The 25,366-nt window shown below is 38.6% G+C and overlaps 1 protein-coding gene across 50 annotated transcripts in view; it reads left to right on the forward strand.

The window, feature by feature from the left end:
• Positions 1–25,366, forward strand: part of TRDN (triadin) — a 415,089-nt gene that overhangs the window by 144,284 nt on the left and 245,439 nt on the right. For 49 of the 50 annotated variants that reach the window (XM_070795842.1, XM_070795840.1, XM_070795839.1 and 46 more), the window contains exon 9: positions 3,693–3,752. The exons of the other annotated variant lie outside the window; for it this stretch is intronic. In XM_070795842.1, coding sequence (XP_070651943.1) covers positions 3,693–3,752 — 60 coding nt within the window. The remainder of the gene's footprint in view (positions 1–3,692; positions 3,753–25,366) is intronic. 50 annotated transcript variants of the gene reach the window in all.

Here is a 25,366-nt window from a genome sequence, read left to right on the forward strand (position 1 = left end):
ACTAGACACAGATTTTTATGTGTAGCAAATTATTTAATTATATAGTATACATGCATATATATTCATACATGGTTCTAAAGCATCAGGAATAAGATTTATATATATATATATATATATAGGTACATGCCTATTCTAAACTTAAAACACACTCTTGCTGCTGAGTCACGTCAGTCGTGTCCGACTCTGTGCGACCCCATAGACGGCAGCCCACCAGACTCCCCCGTCCCTGGGATTCTCCAGGCAAGAACACTGGAGTGGGTTGCCATTTCCTTCTCCAATGCATGAAAGTGAAAAGTGCAAGTGAAGTCGCTCAGTTTTGTCCGACCCTCAGCGACCCCATGGACTGCAGCCTTCCAGGCTCCTGCATCCATGGGATTTTCCAGGCAAGAGTACTGGAGTGGGGTGCCATTGCCTTCTCCGAAACACACTCTTATGCACTACATAATCTGTTTTTTATGGACCAATCTGTTTTAATAAGTAGGATAAGAAGGGTCAGCGTGATCAAGCATTGCTCTCTGATTTTCTCATAGGCTATGGCAAATTTGTGGGGTAGGAAAAATCAAACCTCCCCACTGCTATGCTCTCTCTCTCTTTTCTTCCTTCTTCTTACTTTTTTAAACAACTATTCATGGCAGGCAGAGAAATTGTAGCTAATGTGAATCTGCCGTAGAGCGCCAGACCACATATGTCCCACTCTCATTAGAGATTTTCTAAAATGTCTTTTCTGTTAACATTCTGCACCCTGAATGCATTTTCTCTCAGCTGCTACTCCACAGGGAACAACCAACAAGGCAGCCGCTGAATGACATCTATCACTGCTCCCTGAGGATCGGGAAGGGGAGAGATGGACAGCATGTGGTATTCCTAGAAAGATGTTCATTTGGAGAAAAAAAAAAACTAAGAAGGGATGAGGAGATATAAAATTACCTTATGTGAATGACTGTCACATAACAATGAAAGAATAGTAGAATAGTTCAGATTTTCTTTAGGAAAAAAAATGACCTGTTTTAACATTTGAGTTGGATTTAAAGAAGCATTTCTATAAAATGAAGTTTCCAAATTCAGGATGGCCTGGATTCGCTTTATCCTCAGACAGGTGAAGCAAACACACTGGGGACTGCCCGACATATACCTGTCTAGAATTCTTACACGCTGTTAAGGTCAGCACACAGGACAGGTGGAAGGGAGCATCTTAATTTAAAATATTTAAAATGTCTTAACTTTGGGAATTCCCGCACAGTTTCTTTCCCTAGTGGGGGCACTAAAACCCTGCATGCCACAAAATGTGGCCAAAAAAAATTCTTAACTTTAAATATTGTAAAAATACTTTCATCTTCTTATTGATATGCTGATGCCATTAAAATGCAACATCACAGCATCAGTTAAATATAATAGAAACCTCCTGTGTGGTATAACCAAAATAATTTTCTAGATTAAAAAAATTAACCTTCTTGAGTTCATAAGAGATTTTCTTTTTCAAATTGGAAGCATGTAGAACTACTGGTGCATTAATTAAATAAAATGCTTTTGGATCCAGAAAATAGTGGCATAAGAAATACAAACATTTTACTTAGGTAATAATATGACATATAGCTTCATTACTCTATCAGCATTCAGTTAAAGAAGACTCTCTGAAGCATGAAGATTTTAGTTAATTCAATAAACTAGTCCACCTGTTATGTATACAAAACAGCCTATCACAGCTTGGGGCCGAGCACCATATTTCATTTGGGGGGTGTCCAAACCCTTCAAATTGCAAGAAGTCTCTGCATTCTAAACTTCCAAGATACATACTTTCTCCATTGTTGTTGCTGAGGGCTTTAGAGACACTAGAAATGATTGTCAAAAAAGACATTTTTAATGATTTTAAATTAGTTATTCCAAAAGTGTGGTCTAATCTGATTCCTGTGGGAAGTTGGTTAAAAATACATATTCCTAGGGTCCAGACCCCATCGAATTGTAGGGCTTTTGTTTTTTGGGTTTTTTTTTTTCCTTGGCCTGACTGTGCCAAGAAATCTGCATTTTAACAAAGTCCTCATCTTTTTGTACTTAAATTGCCCTTTGAGAACAACTTCTTGAGATGTAGACAGGACACATTTAAAATGATCAGTCCCATTAACTACTGAAAGAGGAAAGCCTGCCAATTTTAGGAACTCCTCACTTCCCAACCTCAAGCTTGCAATTTAAGGGAAATGCACTTTTCATCTTAGAGTCAAATGGCTCACTCTACAATTTCACTAAGGAAAAGGGTTATACCCAGAAAAGGGAAAATACCCTCTACCTTAATCTTCTCTGCTGTATCATAGGATTACCTGGTCCGGGGATGAGAATCCCCTGTTATTACTGTCAGTACATCCAAGAACAAATAGATTCTTGGACTGATCTGAGAGCTAGCTCCCTGCCACTACCCACCTCACTGGTGATTGTTGATTGATTTCAACAGTCAAAATCCATGCAAATTTTTGAAACTTTATGAGTTCTGGCCTACTCATTTAGGTACTAATGAAAAGAATTATATTTTTGCATCTTCTGCAGTAGGTGCATTTATTTTTTTTCAAATACCTAGCAGAGTCTCATAATAAAATGGATTACTCTAAAAATACTGTAAAACTCTAAAAACAATGAGTTTTACAAAAATCCTTTTGTGGGGTATTTATATAGTAATGTTTCATTATTTCATAGGTCTGATATATCAATACGTAATTTAAAGCACCTAAGGGTATGTCATGTTGTATAAATTTAATAAACTCTCTTGATACTAAAGCTGCCTTTGGATTTATTGAATTAATAAGATGCCTATTTAAAAACATTAAAATGTAAATCATTTTGAACAAGATTCATTTAATAATCTGCAAGCTTTAAAGAAGATACAGTAAAGCTTAGGCAGTGATTCATCAACTGAAATTTGGATTGGAATAACTTCAGCAGAATCTAAAGTTATGTAAAAATTTAAAGTTCAGTGCAATGTCTTTAATTTAGAAGGAAACAAAAAAGAACTTCTGAAATTCTTTTTGACAAAGTCTGCCCTAAAAGCTCAAATCTGTGCTTTTCTTCACTTTTCCCAGGGCTGATAAACTAACCAAGATTATAAGATGATCCTCTGATAAGGATTACCCAATCAGTTACTTTAAGAATGGTGTTGTTTGGTGCTGTTAAGGTTGTTCTCCTGAATTTTACTCTTCTAATTGAAAAAAATCTCTATGTAGAAGACCTGACACATTGCAAAGGGGTTAACCCTCATGCTTCCTTTTCAAGAAACATTCTACAGCTTCATTTAGACAATCAGGTGAAGGGTTGGGAGTGAGTATTTGATAAAACATTCCAAGTTTCTTGTGAAACTTCTGTGTCATTATTTGGAAGTATATATGTAAACAATGGGAAAAGTTGCTTAAATATGATGACTCATAATAAATTTGATGACAAAGGTTTTGATCTTTAAAAACAACCACTATAATATCACTATGAACTAGTCTGCTTTCATTTTTAAGGGTATTCTTTTTGTATGGAATAAATGAAAACATGTCTATTATTATTTCTTTGTGTTCATATGCGTGCAAATTATTCCTTCACATAAAGTATTGTAGTAACTAAAATAGAATTATGCTACTTTATTTTGTTAAGGCATTTCTCCCTAGAAAAAAAGAAAGGTATTGATGCATTTTTTCATTTTTTTTTCTTTCTACTTTTGTCAGATCAGTATGCATTCTGTCGATATATGATTGACATATTTGTCCATGGGGACTTAAAACCAGGTATTCCAAATAATCCTTGTTATTTGTCTGTTTTAACAGTCTTTGCTTTCAAGATTGTTTGTTTTATATGTACTAAACTGTTATTTTAATTTTTTTAAAAAAATTGCATAATGCATGTGTAGATTTAGAGTAAACCGATAAAAACCAGAAGTAATAACTGGCATTAGGGCCTTTAATTTTACTTGCTATGACTGCATGGCCTATTGCAAATGAAGTCTCTTGAAAGCAAAAAAAGTGTTAATATCTTTATGTACAAAAAAATGCTAATATCTTCAATAATATCTTCAAGTGAAGGGTTGAATCATCTTAGTCTCAGTAAATTTAGAATAAAAGACCTGTGACAATGAAAGCATTCTTTTTTTTTAGACAAGAACAGAATAAATATTAAAATCCATCATATTTCAAATATTGAATCTTTTTTCAAAACTTTTTGATTTTCTCACTTGCAAATGACCTTAGTTAATCACTCCAGAGAACTACTATTGATGGAGACAGTCAACCTTGGAGTTAATAGTCAGCAATGGAGAAGTCTTTTTACCTAAAGGAATGTATCTATCATCTCTCCTGTCTTAAAATGTTGCCCAGAGTATACAAAGGAATTCTTTGTTGCTGTTGGTTAGTCGCTACATTGTATCTGACTCTTTTGCAACCTTCTTGACTATAGCCTGCCAGGCTCCTCAGTCCATAGAATTTTCCAGATAAAAATACTGGAGTGGGTTGCCATTTCATTATCCAAGAGATCTTCCTGACCCACGGATTGAGCCCACATCTTCTACACTGCAGATGGATTCTTCATCACTGAGCCACCAGGGAAGCCCCATAGTAAATACTACAATGGTATTAAAGTACTAGTTGCTCAGTCCTCTCAGACTCTTTGCTATCCCAAGGACTATAGGCCACCAGGCTCCTCTGTGCATGGGATTCTCCAGGCAAGAATACTGGAGTAGGTAGCTATTCTCTTCTCCAGGGGATCTTCCCAACCCAGGAACTGAACCCCAAGCTCCTGCATTGGCAGGAGGATTCTTTACCATTGAGCCACCTGGGAAGCCCCAAGGGATTCTTTACTAACATCTTAATTAAGGATTAGTAACTTAATTGCTTATACTCTGTTTTCAGATTTAAAAACTGACAGTACTATGTTCATGATTGGGGAAACATTTCTAGGAAGATGGCATTGTTAGTTCAGTTCAGCCATTCAATCCTGTCCGACTCTTTGCAACCCCATGAATTCCAGCACACCACGGCTCCCTGTCCATCACCAACTCCCGGAGTTCACTCAAACTCATGTCCATCAAGTTGGTGATGCCATCCAGCCATCTCATCCTCTGTCATCCCCTTCTCCTCGTGCCCCCAATCCCTCCCAGCATCAGAGACTTTTCCAATGAGTCAACTCTTCACATGAGGTGTCCAAAGTACTGGAGTCTCAGCTTTAGCATCATTCCTTCCAAAGAACACCCAGGACTGATCTCCTTTAGAATGGACTGGTTGGATCTCCTTGCAGTCCAAGGGACTCTCAAGAGTCTTCTCCAACACCAGTTCAAACAACAGTTTGAACTCCAACAACAGTTCAAAAGCATCAATTCTTCGGCGCTCAGCCTTCTTCACAGTCCAACTCTCACATCCATACATGACCACTGGAAAAACCATAGCCCTGACTAGACAGACCTTTGTTGGCAAAGTAATGTCTTTGCTTTTGAATATGCTATCTAGGTTGGTCATAACTTTTCTTCGAAGGAGTAAGCGTCTTTAATCTCATGGCTGTAATCACCATCTGCAATGATTTTGGAGCCCCAAAAAATAAAGTCTGACACTGTTTCCACTGTTTCCCCATCTATTTCCCATGAAGTGATGGGACCGGATGCCATGATCTTCATTTTCTGAATGTTGAGCTTTAAGCCAACTTTTTCACTCTCCACTTTCACCTTCATCAAGAGGCTTTTTAGTTCCTCTTCACTTTCTGCCATAAGGGTGGTGTCATCTGCATATCTGAGGTTATTGGTATCTCCCGGCAATCTTGATTCCAGTTTGTGCTTCTTCCAGCCCAGCGTTTCTCATGATGTACTCTGCGTATAAGTTAAATGAGCAGGGTGACAACATACAGCCTTGACATACTCCTTTTCGTATTTGGAACCAGTCTGTTGTTCCATGTCCAGTTCTAGCTGTTGCTTCCTGACCTGCATATAGGTTTCTCAAGAGGCAGGTCAGGTGGTCTGGTATGCCCATATCTTTCAGAATTTTCCACAGGTTATTGTGATCCACACAGTCAAAGGCTTTGGCATAGTCAATAAAGCAGAAATAGATGTTTTTCTGGAACTCTCTTGCTTTTTCAATGATCCAGCGGATGTTGGCAATTTGATCTCTGGTTCCTCTGCCTTTTCTAAAACCAGCTTGAACATCTGGAAGTTCATGGTTCATGTATTGCTGAAGCCTGGCTTGGAGAATTTTGAGCATTACTTTACTAGCGTGTGAGATGAGTGCCATTGTGTGGTAGTTTGAGCATTCTTTGGCATTAACTTCCTTTGGGATTGGAATTAAAACTGACCTTTTCCAGTCCTGTGGCCACTGCTGAGTTTTCCAAATTTGCTGGCATACTGAGTAAAGCACTTTCACAACATCATCTTTCAGGATTTGGAATAGCTCAACTGGAATTCCATCACCTCCACTAGCTTTGTTTGTAGTGATGCTTTCTAAGGCCCACTTGACTTCACATTCCAGGATATCTGGCTCTAGGTCAGTGATCACACCATCATGATTATCTGGGTCATGAAGATCTTTTTTGTACAGTTCTTCTGTGTATTCTTGCCACCTCTTCTTAATATCTTCTGCTTCTGTTAGGTTCATACCATTTGTATCCTTTATCGAGCACATCTTTGCATGAAATCTTCCCTTGGTATCTCTAATTTTCTTGAAGAGATCTCTAGTATTTCCCATTCTGTTGTTTTCCTCTGTTTCTTTGCATTAATCGCTGAGGAAGGTTTCCTTATCTCTTCTTGTTATCTTTGGAACTCTGCATTCAGATGCTTATATCTTTCCTTTTCTTCTTTGCTTTTTGCTTCTCTTCTTTCACAGCTATTTGTAAGGCCTCCCCAGACAGCCATTTTTCTTTTTTGCATTTCTTTTCCATGGGGATGGTCTTGATCCCTGTCTCCTGTACAATGTCATGAACCTCATTCCATAGTTCATCAGGCACTCTATCTATTAGATCTAGTCCCTTAAATCTATTTCTCACTTCCACTGTATAATCATAAGGGATTTGATTTAGGTCATACCTGAATGGTCTAGTGGTTTCCCCTACTTTCTTCAATTTCAGTCTGAATTTGGCAATAAGGAGTTCATGATCTGAGCCACAGTCAGCTCCCAGTCTTGTTTTTGCTGACTACAGAGCTTCTCCATCTTTGGCTGCAAAGAATATAATCAGTCTGATTTCCATGTTGACCATCTGGTGATGTCCATGTGTAGAGTCTTCTCTTGTGTTGTTGGAAGAGGGTGTTTGCTATGACCTGTGCATTGTCTTGGCAAAACTCTATTAGCCTTTCCCCTGCTTCATTCCATATTCCAAGGCCAAATTTGCCTGTTACTCCAGGTGTTTCCTGACTTCCTACTTTGGCATTCCAGTCCCCTATAATGAAAAGGACATCTTTTTTGGGTGTTAGTTCTAAAAGGTCTTGTAGGTCTTCATAGAACCATTCAACTTCAGCTTCTTCAGCATTACTGGTTGGGGCATAGACTTGGATTACTGTGATATTGAATGGTTTGCCTTGGAAACGAACAGAGATCATTCTGTTGTTTTTGAGATTGCACCCAAGTACTGCATTTCGGACTCTTTTGTTGACCATGATGGCTACTCCATTTCTTCTAAGGGATTCCTGCCCGCAATAGTAGATATAATGGTCATCTGAGTTAAATTCACCATTCCAGTCCATTTAAGTTCGCTGATTACTAGAATGTCGACGTTCACACTTGCCATCTCCTGTTTGACCACTTCCAATTTGCCTTGTTCATGGACCTAACATTCCAGGTTCCTATGCAATATTGCCCTTTACAGCATCAGACCTTGCTTCTATCACCAGTCACATCCACAACTGGGTATTGTTTTTGCTTTGGCTCCATCCCTTCATTCTTTCTGGAGTTATTTTTCCAATGATCTCCAGTAGCATATTGGGCACCTACCAACCTGGAGAGGTTCTCTTTCAGTATCCTATCATTTTGCCTTTTCATACTGTTCATGGGGTTCTCAAGGCAAGAATACTGATGTGGTTTGCCATTCCCTTCTCCAGTGGACCACATTCTGTCAGCTCTCTCCACCATGACCCGCCCGTCTTGGGTGGCCCCACAGGGAATGGCTTAGTTTCATTGAGTTAGACAAGGCTGTGGTCCGTGTGATCAGATTGGCTTGTTTTCTGTGATTATGGTTTCAGTGTGTCTGCCCTCTGATGCGTTCTTGCACCACCTACCGTCTTACTTGGGTTTCTCTTACCTTGGACATGGGTTATCTCTTGATGGCTGCTCCAGCAAAGGGGTATCTCCTCACCGCCGCCCCTCCTGACCTTGAACGTGGTGGAGTAGCTCCTCTTGGCCCTCCTGTGCCCATGTAGCCAAATGGCATTGTTAAGGAAGGAACTAATTTACATTAGAATAATTAAGGCTGATTGTTTAAAGCAAACTGCATTTTGTTTTCTTCACTACTTTTATAGAAATCTTTCTAAAATGTACAATTATAATTCATGCATATAAAGACAAACAGGCATGTTATATCTAAAAAATATATATATGAAAAACCTAGGTCCTTGAAAATTAGAAGATCATGAGAACTAAAGCTCTCAGGAAAACAGTTAATTTTAGTACCTTATTCAAGTTAATGTCCTCCTTCACTTCCTTTTTTATTTTCGTATCCTTTTTTCACTTTCTTATTGTGTTAGAAACTGAAATAAGGAGAAAAATACTGAAAAATACAATTACTTATTTTGTAAAAATGCTTAGTGTTAACATATGTGACAGTATCATAATAAATAAGATAGAAACATTGAGGAAGGTTGTTTAATATAGTGAAAAGAGAGAGCTTTGGACACAAGTAGAGGTATCATTCTTGACTCCATTCCTTTTTAGCATTGGACCTTCAGCAAATTGTTGAACTTCATTTGATCTTCAGGGCTCATATATTTAAAATTGAGATTATGTAACAAACTTACAAAGTTGTTGATAGAACATCTAATAGATACACAACAAAGTACTTTTTTCTATAATACATTTATTTCACCCCAGCCTGTCTGGACAAGCATTCCACATAAAGGGAACCTAAAGAGAACATATCAACATTGACAAGTCTCTGTCTCTATACACCATTAACTCAATCTTTAAGTAGCAGACTGTTGCCCATTTTATTCAGCTGTGATAGTTTAAGAAACTTATACTCTACTATACTTTGCTTTTTTAAGAGACCGAATCTTGAAGATATCAGTTAGCTATTTACTTACACACAAAATGAATCTACAGTGTTGATGAGTGTGAGTTTTTAAATACCATCATCTGAAGAAAATGTGTTCTTTATTCCATTTAAATTATTTGTAGGAGCTACTAATTGATTATAAAATACAGTTTCTAAGAAAATCACAAGAAGCAGATAACTGGGGTATCCAGTCAGTGAGAGATGTTAACAGTTTTGTAATCACAATGCCATTTGTGTCTTTCTGAAAATTCAACAATGTGTTAAGATCAGAAGGAGCAGTAAAACCGTCTCTTCTTGAGTTAAGGAGAATTTTGTTGTTGTTGGGGAGGAAGGAAACTTTCCTTTACTGTCCTAGGCTCTTCTATCTGCTATAACAATTGAATTGACATGAGAGAGGTCAAAAGGAGAAAATCAAATTTAATTTCATAAACATAGGAAGCCTACAATGAAGTATATATTGCTATCCTGAACTAAGAAATGAAATAGGCACCCAAGGCTCTGAAGGACAGGAGAGTAATTCACAAGACAACATAAAAAAAGAGTAGATATTGGGCAGTTCGATGTTTGCCCTGACATACAGATGGGGCCACCTAGATAAAATTTTGGTAATAAGTTTTCTTTTTCCTGTGAAAACCCTCCAGTTTAATTCCTTGTAGATAGTTATGGGAGGGGAAGTAGTTTCTCTTGAGGTTGTAGGATCTCTGTTGTCCTTGTTCAAAATAATCCACAAGTCAAAGTGGCACATCTTGAAGAGGTCTGTACTGAATCCCCAGGGCTCCCTTCTTTGGAACTTCCCCAGGAAGTTTCCCAGTTCAGAATTTGAGTTGGTAGATTGCTGTATCTCTCTGAACCAGTCTCTTAGAATTGAAAATAGGTCATCTCGGTTAAAGTTGTATCCCGTTCCATGAGGCACTGATAACGGGTGGGCTCCCAAAGTTAGGCCTATGGTGCAAGCAGTCAGGTATTTAATAAGAGACATTTATATGGAAACAAAAGAAAAGTAATGCTTAGTAATTGGAGTAGACTGTACTCCAGTTTCTGAACTCCAACTCCAGTTGAGAAAGTTTCTAGATGTCCAACTTGAAGCATTTTAAGAGGGAGCAGGGACAGGCAGTGATAATCTGATGGATTTTTCAGGTTTGCAGTTTGAATGTATCTAGTGATCTTTCTGATTGGCCCTAGCAACAGGCATGAAGATTATCTGTATATGAGCTGTTATGGTGATTTCTCTGAAGTTTTTATCAAGTTGTCCAACTTTAGTGTGCATGTCTTTGGAAAATGGGCAGTTTTCGTTCTCAATGATTTCAAGTCAAAAGAGTGGAAGAAAAGTTGGAAAACTTAATTTGGAGAACTGTTGCCAAATATTGGTGAAAACTGGAAGAATTCAGGAGTCAAGTTTATAGGTAGAAAACAAAACCTCAAAAGACAATGGACAGTAGTAGAATCTAATACCCACAAAAGTATATTACTGAAACATAATTTTTCTCTGTAAAAATCATTCTCATATGTATCAAATATTGCCAAATTAAGACTAATCTCTTTGCAAAATAAGTCATTTCAATAAATTTGGCCCAATTATGTATATAAGTACAGTAAGAACAGTGATTGATCATATAGATCAATCATCATCTTACATTGTTTTTCTGACAAATTTAGTATAATAGTATAATAAATGTATAATATGATACCTAATGTTTATAACTCTAAAGACATGTATGTATTAATTAAATTACAAACTTAAACTTTTATTTACCAAAAATTATAGTAGCTGCTGTGAACCTGAAAAACATTCGAGTTAGTTTCTACTGTATCTTTGAAAACATACTTAATTTGTATAGTGCTTGTTTTAATTTTTATTTTTAATTAGAAAGTAATTGCTCTACAATGTTGTGCTGGTTTTTGCTATGCTTGTTTGTGTTTAAGCCAGTTAAATTGAACTCTTTTATAATTAAGTTTAGTAATACCATTCAGAAGTAGAAAAATACCATGTCTGTAATGTACGTACATATAGATGGACATAAAAGAGAGACCTTATGATTTTCATTAAAACATTTTTTGAACAATAATTTTGGACAAGGCTGCTTATATAGCAATTCATATTTTAAAAGCCCGTTCTATTTTTTAAACAATTGAGTATTAAGATTTGGAGATAGTCTAGATACAAGTTCCTACAGAGATTACAAGACTTTTGCAGGGGAGGTTAGGAGATCTATGAAGAGAAATGGGTGGAATGTGAATTTCCTCTAGAACTGAATTTCCAATTTTGCAAAGATTTGTAAGATCAAAGCCTGATCAACCGTCGAACTACATCATCCTCAATTTGCTTCTTTATGTCAGGGAGACTTCTAACTTTGTTTTAAATAAAAATATTTATATGTTCTTCTCAGGCAGTTCTGTTGGCATGTTCAATTAATATTGCTTGAAGGGCAGATTTATGCGCTTTCTGTTTTACAAAACGAGTTAAAGGAAACATTCCCCAGTAAGATACAATGTCCGTCTCCATTATACAGTCAGGAGAAAGAGATACAATAAGGTATATAAAGCCTGTTCAGATTTATCAGTTCTCTTATAAATTTTTATCTTAATTCCATTAACTCTTATGTTACTAATTATAGCCTCCATTAGGATTTCATGAATAAATTTTAGTTCTACAGTATTGGGTAGGGGAAGTTGTCCCAGCCAGACATAATATCTATTCCCATAAAATATCCAGGTAACGTTGCCATTACTTCTTTACATAAAGCTTGTTTAAACATTCATATTTTAATAATCTTATCAACTCTTACATTTCTTGTACTTACATCCTTTCAATCTAATTATAGCCTGAGTCAGAGGCTCTACCAGTGGATATTGGTACCAGTTCATGGGGTTCCCATATCAAGGGTTTCCTGGAAACTTCTATTTTCTATCCCCAGACCATTTGAGTCATTTTTCTGCAGAAGGCTTTGGGCCCCCAGTGAGGGGTTAAGCCAAGGAATCCTGGTTCCTTTGTCAATATTTAATTTGATTAACTGGCTGGTTGCCCCTAGTGATTGTTGATCAGATTTCTCACAGTAATCTCTGCCTTTCAGCTTTTTAAATTTCTCCAAACTGGGATAAACAGATGAACCTGTCTGGATTTCTTTAACATTGCTGGATGAAAGGGGGGACATTCAAGCCCACCCAGCCTTTTGGTAGCTATATGAAAACCTTTATGGTAAACATATCAATGTCTGTTTTATTCATCCTGATGCTGGATGGCCTTATTAAAGGTTCAGGATATTGTTCTACCTGTCCAAAAAGAATTTTGGACAAGGAATGCAAAGGAAAACACAGAGAGAGAGAGAGAGGCATAAAGAGAAACAACAAAACTGTTTATTAAGAAGCTAAAAGATGCACTCAGAAAAGGATGTGGGTGTGCTTGCAAATGAGGAGTGCCCCTCAGGTTTTCTGATTACCCTTTTTATTTCATCTTAATCTTTGAATAGTCATGAGTTTTTTCTATTAGATGCAGAATATTCATTGATGGGGCTTCCCTGGTGGCTCAGATGGTAAGGAATCTGCCTGCAATGTGGGAGACCTAGGTTCAATCCCCAGGTTGGGACGATCCCCTGGAGGAGGGCATGGAAACTCACTCCAGTATTCTTGTCTGGAGAATCCCCATGGATAGAGAGGAGCCTGTCAGGCTACAGTCCATGGGGTCACAAAGCATTGGACATGAGTGAGCAATTAAGCACAGCACACATTCATTGATAAGAAAGTGAAAGCCAGGTGATTATCTTATGTACTTATATCAGCTTTGGTTCTTGTGCACTGGACTCCTAAAGCCACCACACACCCATGCTGAGAGCTATTTTCCCTTAAGTTTTCCCTTACCAGTTAGGTACTACACCTGGAATGTTGTATAGTGGTCATATGAAGCCTGGACATTTTTATTGAGCATGCTTGGCCATGCTCTGTGGGTTTTATGATCAGGGTTCCCTATTTAGATATCACAACGTTTAATCAAAGTCTAATTTATGTTTTGTTGCTGATGCCATTCCTCAGTGGCTTTGCCTTTTTGCCTAATGACTACACATGAGTGTTATTGGAAAGTTGGTTCTTGTTTCATTGCAGAAAGAATTCAGAGATGAAACAGGGAGGTCAAGAAAGCAAAGTGAGGGTTTTTTTTTTTTTTTTGGTTGGATGAGCTCTTTTTATTGATTTGCCAGTGCTCTTTACATATGAAGGTATGAGCCCTTTGTTACATATTCACCCTATAAGCAGTAACTTTTAATTATTAAATGTAGTCCAATGATTATCTTTTTTTTACATAACAATAGAAAGTTAAGTCACTCAGTCATGTCCGACTCTTTGCTACCCCGTGGACTGTGTAGTCTACTCCGTCCATGGGATTTATCTAAGGGATATTATACTCTTAAAGAGAGAACAGACAGTATAAGTTGAGTAGCTGTGCTGTGCACGAGATGTGTGGTTTCCTGCCCTTTGGCCCATATACCCCATTCTCTGTTTGTATCTAGCTTTCTGCCTGCTCTAACATCCCACCTTCAAGGAGTCTGAACCCTCAAAATCTTTTAATGAGCAAAGGGTCAATAGTCCATCTCCTGTAACTGCTTCAAGCTGAGTGTGGGCATTGTCTCTACCTTTGGGTGCAGATCTCCTTGGTATCTGTCAGAGATAGGGGTATTGGTGATGTTTACAGTATTGGAGATGGAAAGTGGGGAACAGCAGGAGGCAGCAACCTTGTGCAGTGTATGTAGATAGTTCTCAGCTTCAGGTAGGATAGGTTGAAATTCCTGCATCATCATTTGAAATTGGAATTTTCTGAAGCCATGGGGTTTCTGAAGCACCTCAGGTTTCAATACAGCAGCTATTAATAGGGAGAAATGGGACTATATTTGAGTATAGTTATTAGATATATTACACATTTTATTGTTGTTCAGTCACTAAGCCACATCCAACTCTTTGTGATCCCATGGACAACAGCATGCCAGACTCATCTGTCCTCCACTATTTCTCAGAGTTTGCTCAAATTCATGTCCATTGAGTTGATGATGCTATCTAACCATCTCATCTTCTGCCACCTTTTGCTTTCAGTCTTTCCCAGCATCAGGGTCTTTTCCAGTGAGTTGACTGTTTGCATCATGTGGCCAAAGTATTGGATTCCGATTCCATTGGAGCTTCAGCTTCAGTATCAGTCTTTCCAATGAATATTAAGTGTTGATTTCCTTTAGGATTAACTGGTTTGATCTCTTTGCTGTCCAAGGGACTCTCAAGAGTCTTCTCCAGCACCACAATTTAAAAGCATTAATTCTTTGGTTCTCACCCTTCTTTATAATTCAACTCTCACATACATACATGACTACTGGTAAAACAATGGCTTTGACTATACAGACCTTTGTCTGCAAAGTGACATCTCTGCTTTTTAATACAGTGTAGGTTTGTCATAGCTTTCCTTCCAAGGAGCAAGCATCTTTTAATTTCATGACTGCAGTCACTGTCCTCAGTGATCTTGGAGCCCAAGAAAATAAAATCTGTCACTGCTTCTACTTTTCCCCTTCTATTTGCCATGAAGTGATGGGACCAAATGCCATGATCTTAGGTTTTCTGAATGTTGAATTTTAAGCCAGCTTCTTCACTCTCCTCTTTCACCTTCATCAGGAGGCTCTTTAGTTTCTCTTCATTTTCTGCCATTAGAGTGGTATCATCTGTGTATCTGAGATGTTATTTCTCAAATATAATCGTCATTTCTCCCAGCAATCTTGATTCCAGCTTGTGATTCATCCAGTCTGGCATTTCACATGATGTATTCTGGATATAAGTTAAATAAGCACACAGACAATATACAGCCATGTCATACTCCTTTCCCAGTTGGGACCAGTCAGTTTTTCCATGTCCAATTCTAACTGTTGCTTCTTTACCTGCATATAGGTTTCTCAGGAGATAGGTAAACTGGTCTGCTATGTGCATCTCTTTAAGAATTTACCACAATTTGTTGTTATCCCCGCAGTCAAAGGCTTTAGCATAGTCAATGAAACAGAAGTAGATGTTTTTCTGTAATTCCCTTGCTTTCTCAAAACTGAAACTCACAACAGAAGCATAATAATAGTTAGAATAGTCTAGAATGTTATCTAATCTCTATTCTGGCCTTGTCTTGTTATTATGCTTTTATTTTGAGTTTCAGTTTTATTTCAGTGACTAGATTCTTCCATCAGATAGTGATATTCCCCACATATTGGATATGAGCAGTCTGGTTGGTGTCTGTCACTTACCTGTGATTAATGAAAATTAGGGTGGTAAATGAGAACCCAGCACACATTTCTGTTAATTCCATCAGGTTCCTCAAGGAGGCAGGGACTCCTGAAAGACTTAGGTCCTCTGGGGAGGTGTGGTTGTGGGCACAGATCCAACAGCCAAACGACTCAGTACCTTTAGCAATGGCATTCATAGTGTCAGATAGTGAATGTTTGTAAGCTAAGCTATGATGATGTGAATAACAAGAAGGACCCTTCAGATGGATGTGGACTCTGGTAATTCCCTGAGGCCCACCTGCTACTTCCTGGAGGGGACAAAGAAGCTCTGACTGCATGGGACTGCTGCTGCTGCTAAGCTGCTTCAGTTGTGTCCGACTCTGTGTGACCCCACAGATGGCAGCCCACCAGGCTCCCCCATCCCTGGGATTCTCCAGGCAAGAACACTGGAGTGGGTTGCCATTTCCTTCTCCAATGCATGAAAGTGAAAAGTGAAAGGGAAGTCGCTCAGCCGTGTCCGACTCTAGGGACCCCATGGACTGTAGCCCACCAGCCTCCTCCATCCATGGGATTTTCCAGGCAAGAGTACTGGAGTGGGGTACTATTGCCTTCTCTGCTGCATGGGACAGAAGGGTAAAAAGGTTTATTGGGTGGGAGAGGGGCTGAAGATAGCAAAAGAGTTGGGACATGAGTCGTCTGTCTGGAGCTTGTGCTCCTCCAGGGGTGCCACTAAAGAAGGCATTTGTGAAGCCTGAATAGGTCCCAACTGGCAAGGTTCCCTAACATAGGACTTGAATAGTACAGGTTCTCTCTATGGGCCATAAAAGCTGCAATGTAATGAACTTCTGTCTGGTTTCCCTGCCTTTTGCAAAAATATCTAACTGAGGATACTGTTATAATTGAGGCTTCCATTCTCTGGCCAGGTCTCATGGTTCTCAAGTTTATATCAGGGCAAAGCTGGGTTACAAATGAAAATGAGTGTTTTTCATTTTAAAAAGTCTAGAGAAAACTTTTCCCAGTGACCCAGAATGCACCTGAAAGGTGAGTCCTTGGGGATGGAGGAGGTGTTTCCCATAGTTCGTTCAGGGCGAGAATGCTCCTATAAGAGAGAAGCACTAGCCTTAGCCTTAGGAGGTCCCATGGGGGTTCCCTAAGACAGGACTGGTTCCAGGCTTCCCTGTACATCTAGTGAAACGACCCTAGCCAATATGGGGGTTAGCTATCCTCTCCCCCCAACCCATGGCAGTCCTGCTGGCCCCAGCATCCTGGGGCCCGTGTCCTTCCTGGAATCTGTGGTACCCAGGATGAGCAACTTTCCTGAAGGCTCCTCTGCAGATTCTAAGTTCAATGATGAATCCTTCTGTTTCAGGGTATGTTCCCCTGGAATGGACATCCTCATCATTCTAGGACCTATTTAGTTAGGGAGCCATCTTTTATCTAAAAGTGTGTTGAAAGTCTTAGTTGCTCAGTCCTGTCTGACTCTTTGAGACCTGGTGGACTGTAACCCTCCAGGCTCCTCTCTCCATGGGATTTCCCAGGCAAGAATACTGCAGTGGGTTGCTATTTCCTTCTCCAGGGGATGTTCCCGACCCAGAGCCTGCACCTCCTGTGTCTCCTGCATTGACAGGTGGATTCTTTAGTGCCTGAGCCACAAGTTTCTGAAAATAGGCACTGGCCATTAAGGGAGGCAATTTAAAGCTTTCTCTTTTCCCTTCCTTTTTGTGGGCAGTGCCATTGGACCTCAAGTCCGCCCCCCATCCACCCAACCTCTTTCCAGCAAGCTATGTGAGGTGGCCCAGGACGGGGTAGGGCAGCACCAGGCACTATATCTGTACTTACAAGTGACAGAGGTCTCGAGGGCCCTGTGAGCACTCTTGCAGTCCATCGACCCTGAAGAGGCAAGCGCCGTGGGGGCATGGGTTACCACTGGGGCTTGTATCCCCTGGGCATGGCCATCTCCGCTACCCACGCCTGCCCAAGCCAACTTACCCCAAAGGGCGGGGCGGGAGAGGGGGGTGTTGGTGGCAGGGAAGATTGGGCAGCTAGGGGGCGGGCGGACCACCGCGAGGCGCCCTGTGGCAGCAAATGATGACTGCCTAGCCGCAGCCCCTCCACAATGGGCCCCACAGCGCAGTGTGGAGCTCTGCACTTTCCCGATACCAAGGCCGCCTGTGGCCCGAGGCAGCTCCTGAAGGGAAGGCGGCAGGGCCTCTCTGCAGATTGTCTTACAGGGTAGGTAAGGCCTCGCTTTAGATTTCCACACAGTTGAACATAAGGGCAGTTAATCAAATGATGGATAAGGCAAACCCAGAGGGCAAGGCTCCTGTGGTTCCCGTCGCCAGATGCCAGTGAGACAGGCTGGAAACTTCCTGACGTGCCAGGTACAGTAAAAAATGCAAGATCTTAGCGGTGAGGCTGCAAAATTCCTGGCAGGTTTCTTTTTCGCCATTCCCAGCTGAGTAAGGCGCAGCGGCAAGAACGGAGTGAGGTAGGGAGGCAGAGAGGATAGTCAGGCACGGGTGGACCAATAACACCCCTGTAAGGGCAGCCGCGGGGGAGAGGGCGGTTTTCTGGTTTTGTGTTTTGTTTTACCTGTGTGCCAGAAACTCCGTGGAAATCGCCTTGAGGTCGGTGGACAGACCTCTCTCTATTCACGACTGACACACCCTCTTGCGGGAGATTTCTCGTGGTGAGTGTCCTGTGGCTTTTATGGCTCAACGCAATACCACACCTTGCTGCAGTAGGTCTGAAAATGCCACAGACAATAAGAAAGCAGAGAGAAAAATGGCGGAAATCAGGCAGCACCTCTGGAGCTCAAGGGAGTCGGAAGCTTAGCCAAATTCTTCTCCTGTTCTCACCAAAGGTGTTCCCAGAGGGTAGGCTTTCTCTCATCACAGAATTCAGAAATGACAGGGAAATGAAAAAAAGCAAAGTGAGAATTTTTTTGATAGAATGCTGTCAAAGGGAGAGCAGACAGTTATAAGGTGAGCAGCTGCCCTGAGCTTTGCCTAGCTGGTTATGTGGAGGGTAGAAATGAAGCGGCGGAATATTCACTGGGGAGTGAGGATTTTGTGGTCTTATTCCCAGGTTTTCATTCTAGCTCCACCTTCCTGAGGGAGGGAGGGATTTTTATTTTTATTTAGTCTTGGTCAGGAGTGTCTTGGCATCAGTGCATGATAGGAACGTATCTGTAAGGATAAATTTTGTAATGAGAGCATAATGAGCAAAAGGTTACATTGGGATGCTAGAGGTTCCTGCCTGTTCCCACCTTTCTTTGTCTGCCTCCAGGTCACTTATCACCCCCAAATGTGGTTTCCTGCCATTCTGGAGGTTCCTGCTTTTCTTTGTCTGCCCAAGGACCCCAGTTGATTACTGTTAAGATGTATGACTTCTTGCCATTTGGTGCTTGGTGCCCCCGTTTCTCTATTCTTTTTTTTTTTTTTTTTCGTTTCTCTATTCTTATCCAGAAACTGCCTTCTCCAAAATGAGGAGGCTGTCCTTGGGTCCAGTCCTATGCCTCAATCCCTTTTTTAATAACCATCTAAAGATTCCACCCTGCAGGGATGAGTCCCGAGACTCTTTCTGAGTTCTCTTTGTTCCGTCTCTTTCAATACTTGCTTTATTTACCTTACTTCTTAATAACCCTTTAAAAAATTTCACCTTGTTGGGAAGAGTCCCTTGACTCTCCCCGCAAGCCTCTTTTCATTATCTTGTTAATTAACCTAATGTTTTTATTAGCATCTGTGAGACCCATAAGGGAAATCTGAGACTGCTTCTTGAAACTTTTTTTTTATAATTAGGGGAGTTCTTACGGCTAGCCATTATATTGCTTTGTATCTACTTTTTAATTTGGTCTTTCCAAAGGTACCAATAAAACATGTTTGACAGCTCTCTAAAAACTTAACAATTTAGAAGTTTTTCCAATTCAGAGGACCCATAATTGAGAAATAGGATCTTAATAGTGACTCAAACCAATTAGACTTTCTATGGCTCAACCATAGGTGCAAGAGATGTCCCCAAAGTAGAATAAAAAGAGATGCAGCCCTCAAAAGACCCAAAAAAGTTCACTCCCCAAAATAGTCTAAGAAAGTAGAGACCTTTGTTGCGCAAAGGATGATGTAGTGCCTGCACTAACAGAGCTAAAAAGGTGCTATGAAAAAGCTTTTCACAAGGTGTTATGAAAAAGGCTTCTTATAGACTGGGACCCTTATGATAAACTCCCCAGACAATGGGCACGCCTGGACAAAGAGATGCTAGTCAAAGCCCCGGTTGACATCTGCACTTAGGACCAACTGGTTACAGCTGCTCTAAATCCCAGTCTGTCTGACTAAGTCAGTCAAACTATCTGCAAGTGCAGATAGTTACATCAGTCTTCTAGATGGCAAATACCGAAGAGACTATTCTCAAAAGCCAAACAAACTCTCAGGACAGAACAGGACAAAAGAAACATAACAACAACAACAACAGCAAAAAAAACAGCGACCATCTCTGGGGAAAAAATGGATCAAAGGAACCAGGAGTACTCTGCCAGATTTTCCAGTCACTAAGTCTAATGAACCGGCTCTCCAAATAATTTCTCCTGCTAATTAAATTTTTTATTAAGGAAAAAAGACCAAAAAAACACTTACCATTTGTCTGATGTCCTAGGATCCCTCAGCTACAGCAGCCTTGGAGGGAGCAGAGTCCAGCCAGGAAAGTTTATCTCACTAACTAAGCCAGCTGTTTGGGAGGAAAAAAACTTTCCTCTTCTAGGTTGTAAAAATAACATTGACATGAGACAGATTAACACGGAAAAAATCAAATTTAATTTCATATTTACAGGAATCGCCCCTAGCTATACACATACACACACACACACACACACACACACACACACAGGAATCGCCCCCAACTACACACAGGGCTCAGAGAGCTCACATACCAAAGAGGTTCATAGACAGAAAGGTAAAATGAGAATATATATTGCCACCCCGAGCTGTGGAATAGGGCAGGGGTCCAGGGCTCTCAAGGACAAGAGGATTTCACAGGACAATACAAAAAAAAATCAGGTTTTAGGTACTTAGGTGATTATCCTGCCATACAGATGAGGACACTTAGATAAAAATTATCTCCTATAATAACTCTTTTCCTGGGAAAAATCCCCAACTTAAATACTTGTATTTAGTTAAGGGATGGGCACTAATTTCTCTTGAGCCTGTAGGATCTTGATTGCCTTTAGCTCAAAATAATCCACATGCCAAAGTGGCATACCTTGAGAGATCCCTTGAGAGACTATTATGGCTAATAGTTCCCATACTATTAGCCATACAGAGGAGCCCTTTTAAAGTCATAAGTAAACATTCTCTAAATAGCCATGAGTTCAAATCTCTAGCACTGTGTAATAATCAAACTCTTAAAAAAAAAAAAATTCCCAAGTGCCATAGAATTAGATTTCTTAATACCATTCATTGACTTTCTAGTTGCCCTCATAATTTATTTCATCTGCCTGCCTTCATGAGTTTGAAAGTTCATTGCTATAATGTATAAGAAATTAAAGAATATGTAAATCACTATTTCTTGTTTGGAAATGGAAGAAGTTGGAGAATGGAAACATGTACTGTATGCTCATTGTTTCATATAAAAGATTATATAAAGCTTCATAAGTGTACAGAAAGAAAACTAATAATACTATCTTTTTTGGTGATATAGTACATAAGATGAAGTGAGAAATCACTAAATATGGCTCACATTTTCAGAAATAAGGAAAGGAAAACAAGATTTAATATGGGTATCTTAATTTAGAGAAAATGCAAGTGATAAGACTTTGACTCTGACTGACAATTACAGAATAAAACAATTCCTGCCAAGTTTATTGCTCTGCATGTATCCAGTATTTATAAAACATTTGTGCTTCCATCTGTTTCTGTTTGGGATTAGTGGAACACCTGTTATTGTTTAGTTAGAGTTCGTTATTAATTATTGGTAATGAGTTTTTAAAACTAAAACTTGATTTTTCCCTGTGGGAGAAAGTGGTTTTTTTTCTCTTTTTTGGTATAATATTGTCCCATCCTCCAAAGTAGCCCAAATTACAGCTCAAATTTGAAAAGCCTTGTTAATGTGCTAATGCCTTGATGGAAGTCTCACGTTTTGCTTTTTTATCCCATCAAATAAAATGCCTCTAACTAATATAGTCTTAAATTTTTTTAGCTATCTAAAGATGAACAGAATTGCTCTTTCTCTGCAGTGAATATGCACTATCCTATAGTCAGAAACAATCCCCACCTCAATTACAGGGACCATCTTAATTGGTCCTGTAATCTTAACTGTAAAGATCAGATCACTCTGTTGTTTGAGTTAAAACTCTTTTATGCTAACTCACTCTATGAAGTGAAGGTGCAAGTGTTAGTCGCTCAGTCACGTCTGACTCTTTGCAACCCCATCGATTATACTGTCCATGGAATTCTCCAGGCAAGAATATTGGCGTGGGTTGCCATTTTCTACTACAGGGGATCTTCCTGACCCAGGGCTGAAACTCTGGTCTCCCACGTCGCAGGCAGGTTCTTTACCATCTGCACCACCTGGGAAGCAAAAAGTTGAAAAAATTAAGAAAATTCTGTTTACACCTAGAAAGTTAGTATTTGCTATTAAGCCTGAAACTAAGCAACTTCCGAAGACAAATGTCTACAGTCTATAATTTTAGGATATTCTAGACATTGAAGAGCTCCTTTCTTCAAGAAATACTTTTGCTATTTCCTTGTTGTTGGATATCTGGGTTATTTCCAGTTTGGAGTTACTGATGCATAAAACTGCTATCAAATATAAATAAATACTTTTGCTGCTGCCTTTCAGTGATCTAACAACCCCACCATGATATCTCCTAAATGTGTAGATGTTCAGTGTAATAAGATGCATTTTGAATAGCCCCTAACCTTCTTTAGGGAGGAAGGAGGGGAAGAGAAAGAGAAAGAGAGAGACCCCATCCTTCCATGGGGACTGTCCTGAAGCCGATGACCTCTACTTTCTCTGTAGGGCTAGAGAGTCTAGTTGTCATTTTATTTTTTCAATTTATTTTGTATTTTAAAATTTTTACTCAGTTATAATTAACATAGAGTATTACTATATTAGTTTCAGATTTATAGCATAGTGATTTGATATTTTTATGAAATATTATTATGAAATGATAACCACAATAAATCCAGTTACCATCCATCACCATACAAAGTTTTTGTAAAACTATTGACTATATTTCCTATGTGTACATTACATCCCCATGATTTATTTATTTTATGGCTGTGAGTTTCTACCTCTTAATCCCCTTCATCTATTTTGTGCATTGCCTGACCGGCTCCTCTCTGGCACCCACCAGTTTGTTCTGTGTCTAAGCATTTGTTTCTGTTTTATTTTGTTTGTTTATTTGTTTTGTTTTTTATATTCTACGTAAATGTGAGATCATGTGGTATTTGTTTTTTCTTTCTGATTTATTTCTCTTAAGTATAACAACTTCCAGGACCATCCATCTTGCCTCAAATGGAAAGATTTCATACTTTTTAATGGCTGGACAATATTCCACTGAAGTATATATATATATATATACCACATCTTCTTTATCCATTCATTTACTGATGGATACTTAAGTTGCTTTCATGTCTTGGCTATTGTAAATAGTGCTGCAGTGAACATAGAAGTACATATATGTTTACAAATTAATAATCTTATAAGAGAACTATTAAAACTGGTCAAGGCAGACATTGGTTGCCAGACTGAGACTCAATTTACAGTGTCTTTTGTCTTTTTGCTTTTATTGTTTTTAGAAATCCATAGTACAGATGTTCAAGGTAGAAGCCTTTAGATTTATTAACCTTTATCAACTTTCCAGTAACTCCAATTTCCTCTTCCATATTTTGTGGCTAAGCATATTTTTCTTAAGTGACAGCCTACTGGTAGTTTCATTATTTAGGCAGACTCTTTAAAAGAAGTATCATGATCTGGCTAGGCATTTTCATTCTCCCTCTTAATCAACTTCCACTTGGGCCAAATAAATTGCATGCATTGCTGGACAGAGTCAACCAAGTTAAACAAGAGACACATTTCTATGGGTAAAAAATCACGTGGCTTACAGAGTCTTTTATACTCAGTATAGATAAAGAAATCAATTTAAATGTCCTGTACAAGGACCAGGGTTAATGTGCTTTCACTTAGTAATTTTAACACTTTTTTCCAACTTTTCATCTCTGTAGCCATTATGCTTAAAGTTCAATACAAGTTAAAGTTTATCCCTTAGAAGTTATCCCACCATTGAAATTCCAGCTGCTGTCTGACTTTTGCTTGAGTCAAGAATTTATGTCAAGGTAATTTATTCTACTTTCAGTGTCATTTATTCTCTTAAAATTGAAGGTATTCACCTACCAAAATCTTTTCTGACTATAATAAGGTATTCTTTGGCAGCCCATATTCCAATTCTGTGGGTTTTAAGACCATAGCTAGAAAGAGCCTCAAGGAATAAGTTAGTATGCTCATTTTATTAAGATCCTTTTCTTGAACTTCAGTGGTGCTTAACTGCATTTTTGGTTTGATCCTGCTGAGAAGAGGTCAAATGTAATTGCATTATAGTCACTGTTATTTAATGGTTTAATCTAATGTATTTCAGAGCTCAATTGGAGAAGAAGAGGTAAAATTTAGCCTTGCTGTACTCCTCTCTAAAAAAATCCTGCTCCTAAAAAATATACTCACTTTAGTTCCAAACATCTAATTATTTTTACAAAGCAAAAGCTTTGGGAGTTTTGATGTTTACTCGAAAAGCAATTGTTGAATCCCCTCTCTAAGCTGATAATCCAGAAAAGAGATAAGACACAGTACAAATAATTTTATAACTGAGGATAACTAGATAGACATGCAATAGATGTTCAGAAAATGTACATTAATCTCAGGATATTAGGAGTAAATGGTTATCTTCACTTATCATCTGGACCTCTTAATATTTTTAATAGTTTAAATCATTTAAAAATTGTTTGCAGAAGTAAGATTAAAGGAATGGTGAAAATTGTGATTAAAAACTTAAACATATCAAAGTTAAATGTTTATTTCATCAATTCCCTGGTTTTGAAGGTGTACACACACCAAATGGGAAACTTCTTTCAAAAGGAACTGAACTTCTCATCAACTATCATGCATAAACTTACAATGCATCCACCTTGTAGATACCAGTTCCACATTTCAAACATCTTTAATAGACTCTGGGATATCTTCAAATTCTTTCAGAATGTGCATCATCAGGATGCAGCAAATGAATTTTTGAAATTTTTGATGGGTCATAATTTTGTTGAAAAGATGTCATCTTGATTCCATAATTGAAAAACATTTTTATTTTTAGATTTATAAGCATTAATTAGAATGATAAATCCAATAATCTTTAAATTTATACATTATTAATCCTTCTGAATTCCTTCGCATTTGTATGGTTTAAAAAAGCATAAATTTTGGCACACAGATTTTATGAAAACACAAAAGAGTACTATGACGTAACGTTTCAATGAAATGAGATATTTTATATTCTAGTCACAAACTATTGCATGATAAAGTTCAAGCTGAAGAACTAATTGGATGAGGATACCACATTCCCTTTTTGAATGTGTTGTTTGCTCATTGATTCTTGAATTTTAGAAAATTCATTTTCTTGTGAAGATACATAGTCTTAAATTTCACTTGAATGGTCAATTTCAATTTCATCCTAATCATTAAGGTTTAATGTACTACAAACTGTCTTTTTACATTCATCTTCTGATTCACCCAATAACTTAAATATCTTCCTTTGTCAATATTCTTCTCTTTGCAATAATGGGTGGGAAATAAAAACTCTAAATTCTAAACTGTATTAAATGAAACTAAAAATTATGGACCATAACAATTTCTCCAGACTTTTGTAACTTCTTGAATGATGATACAAAACTTTAGTCAAGACA

Source organism: Bos indicus, chromosome 9, assembly GCF_029378745.1.
Source record: "Bos indicus isolate NIAB-ARS_2022 breed Sahiwal x Tharparkar chromosome 9, NIAB-ARS_B.indTharparkar_mat_pri_1.0, whole genome shotgun sequence".
In the NCBI taxonomy this organism is placed as follows: Eukaryota; Metazoa; Chordata; class Mammalia; order Artiodactyla; family Bovidae; genus Bos; species Bos indicus.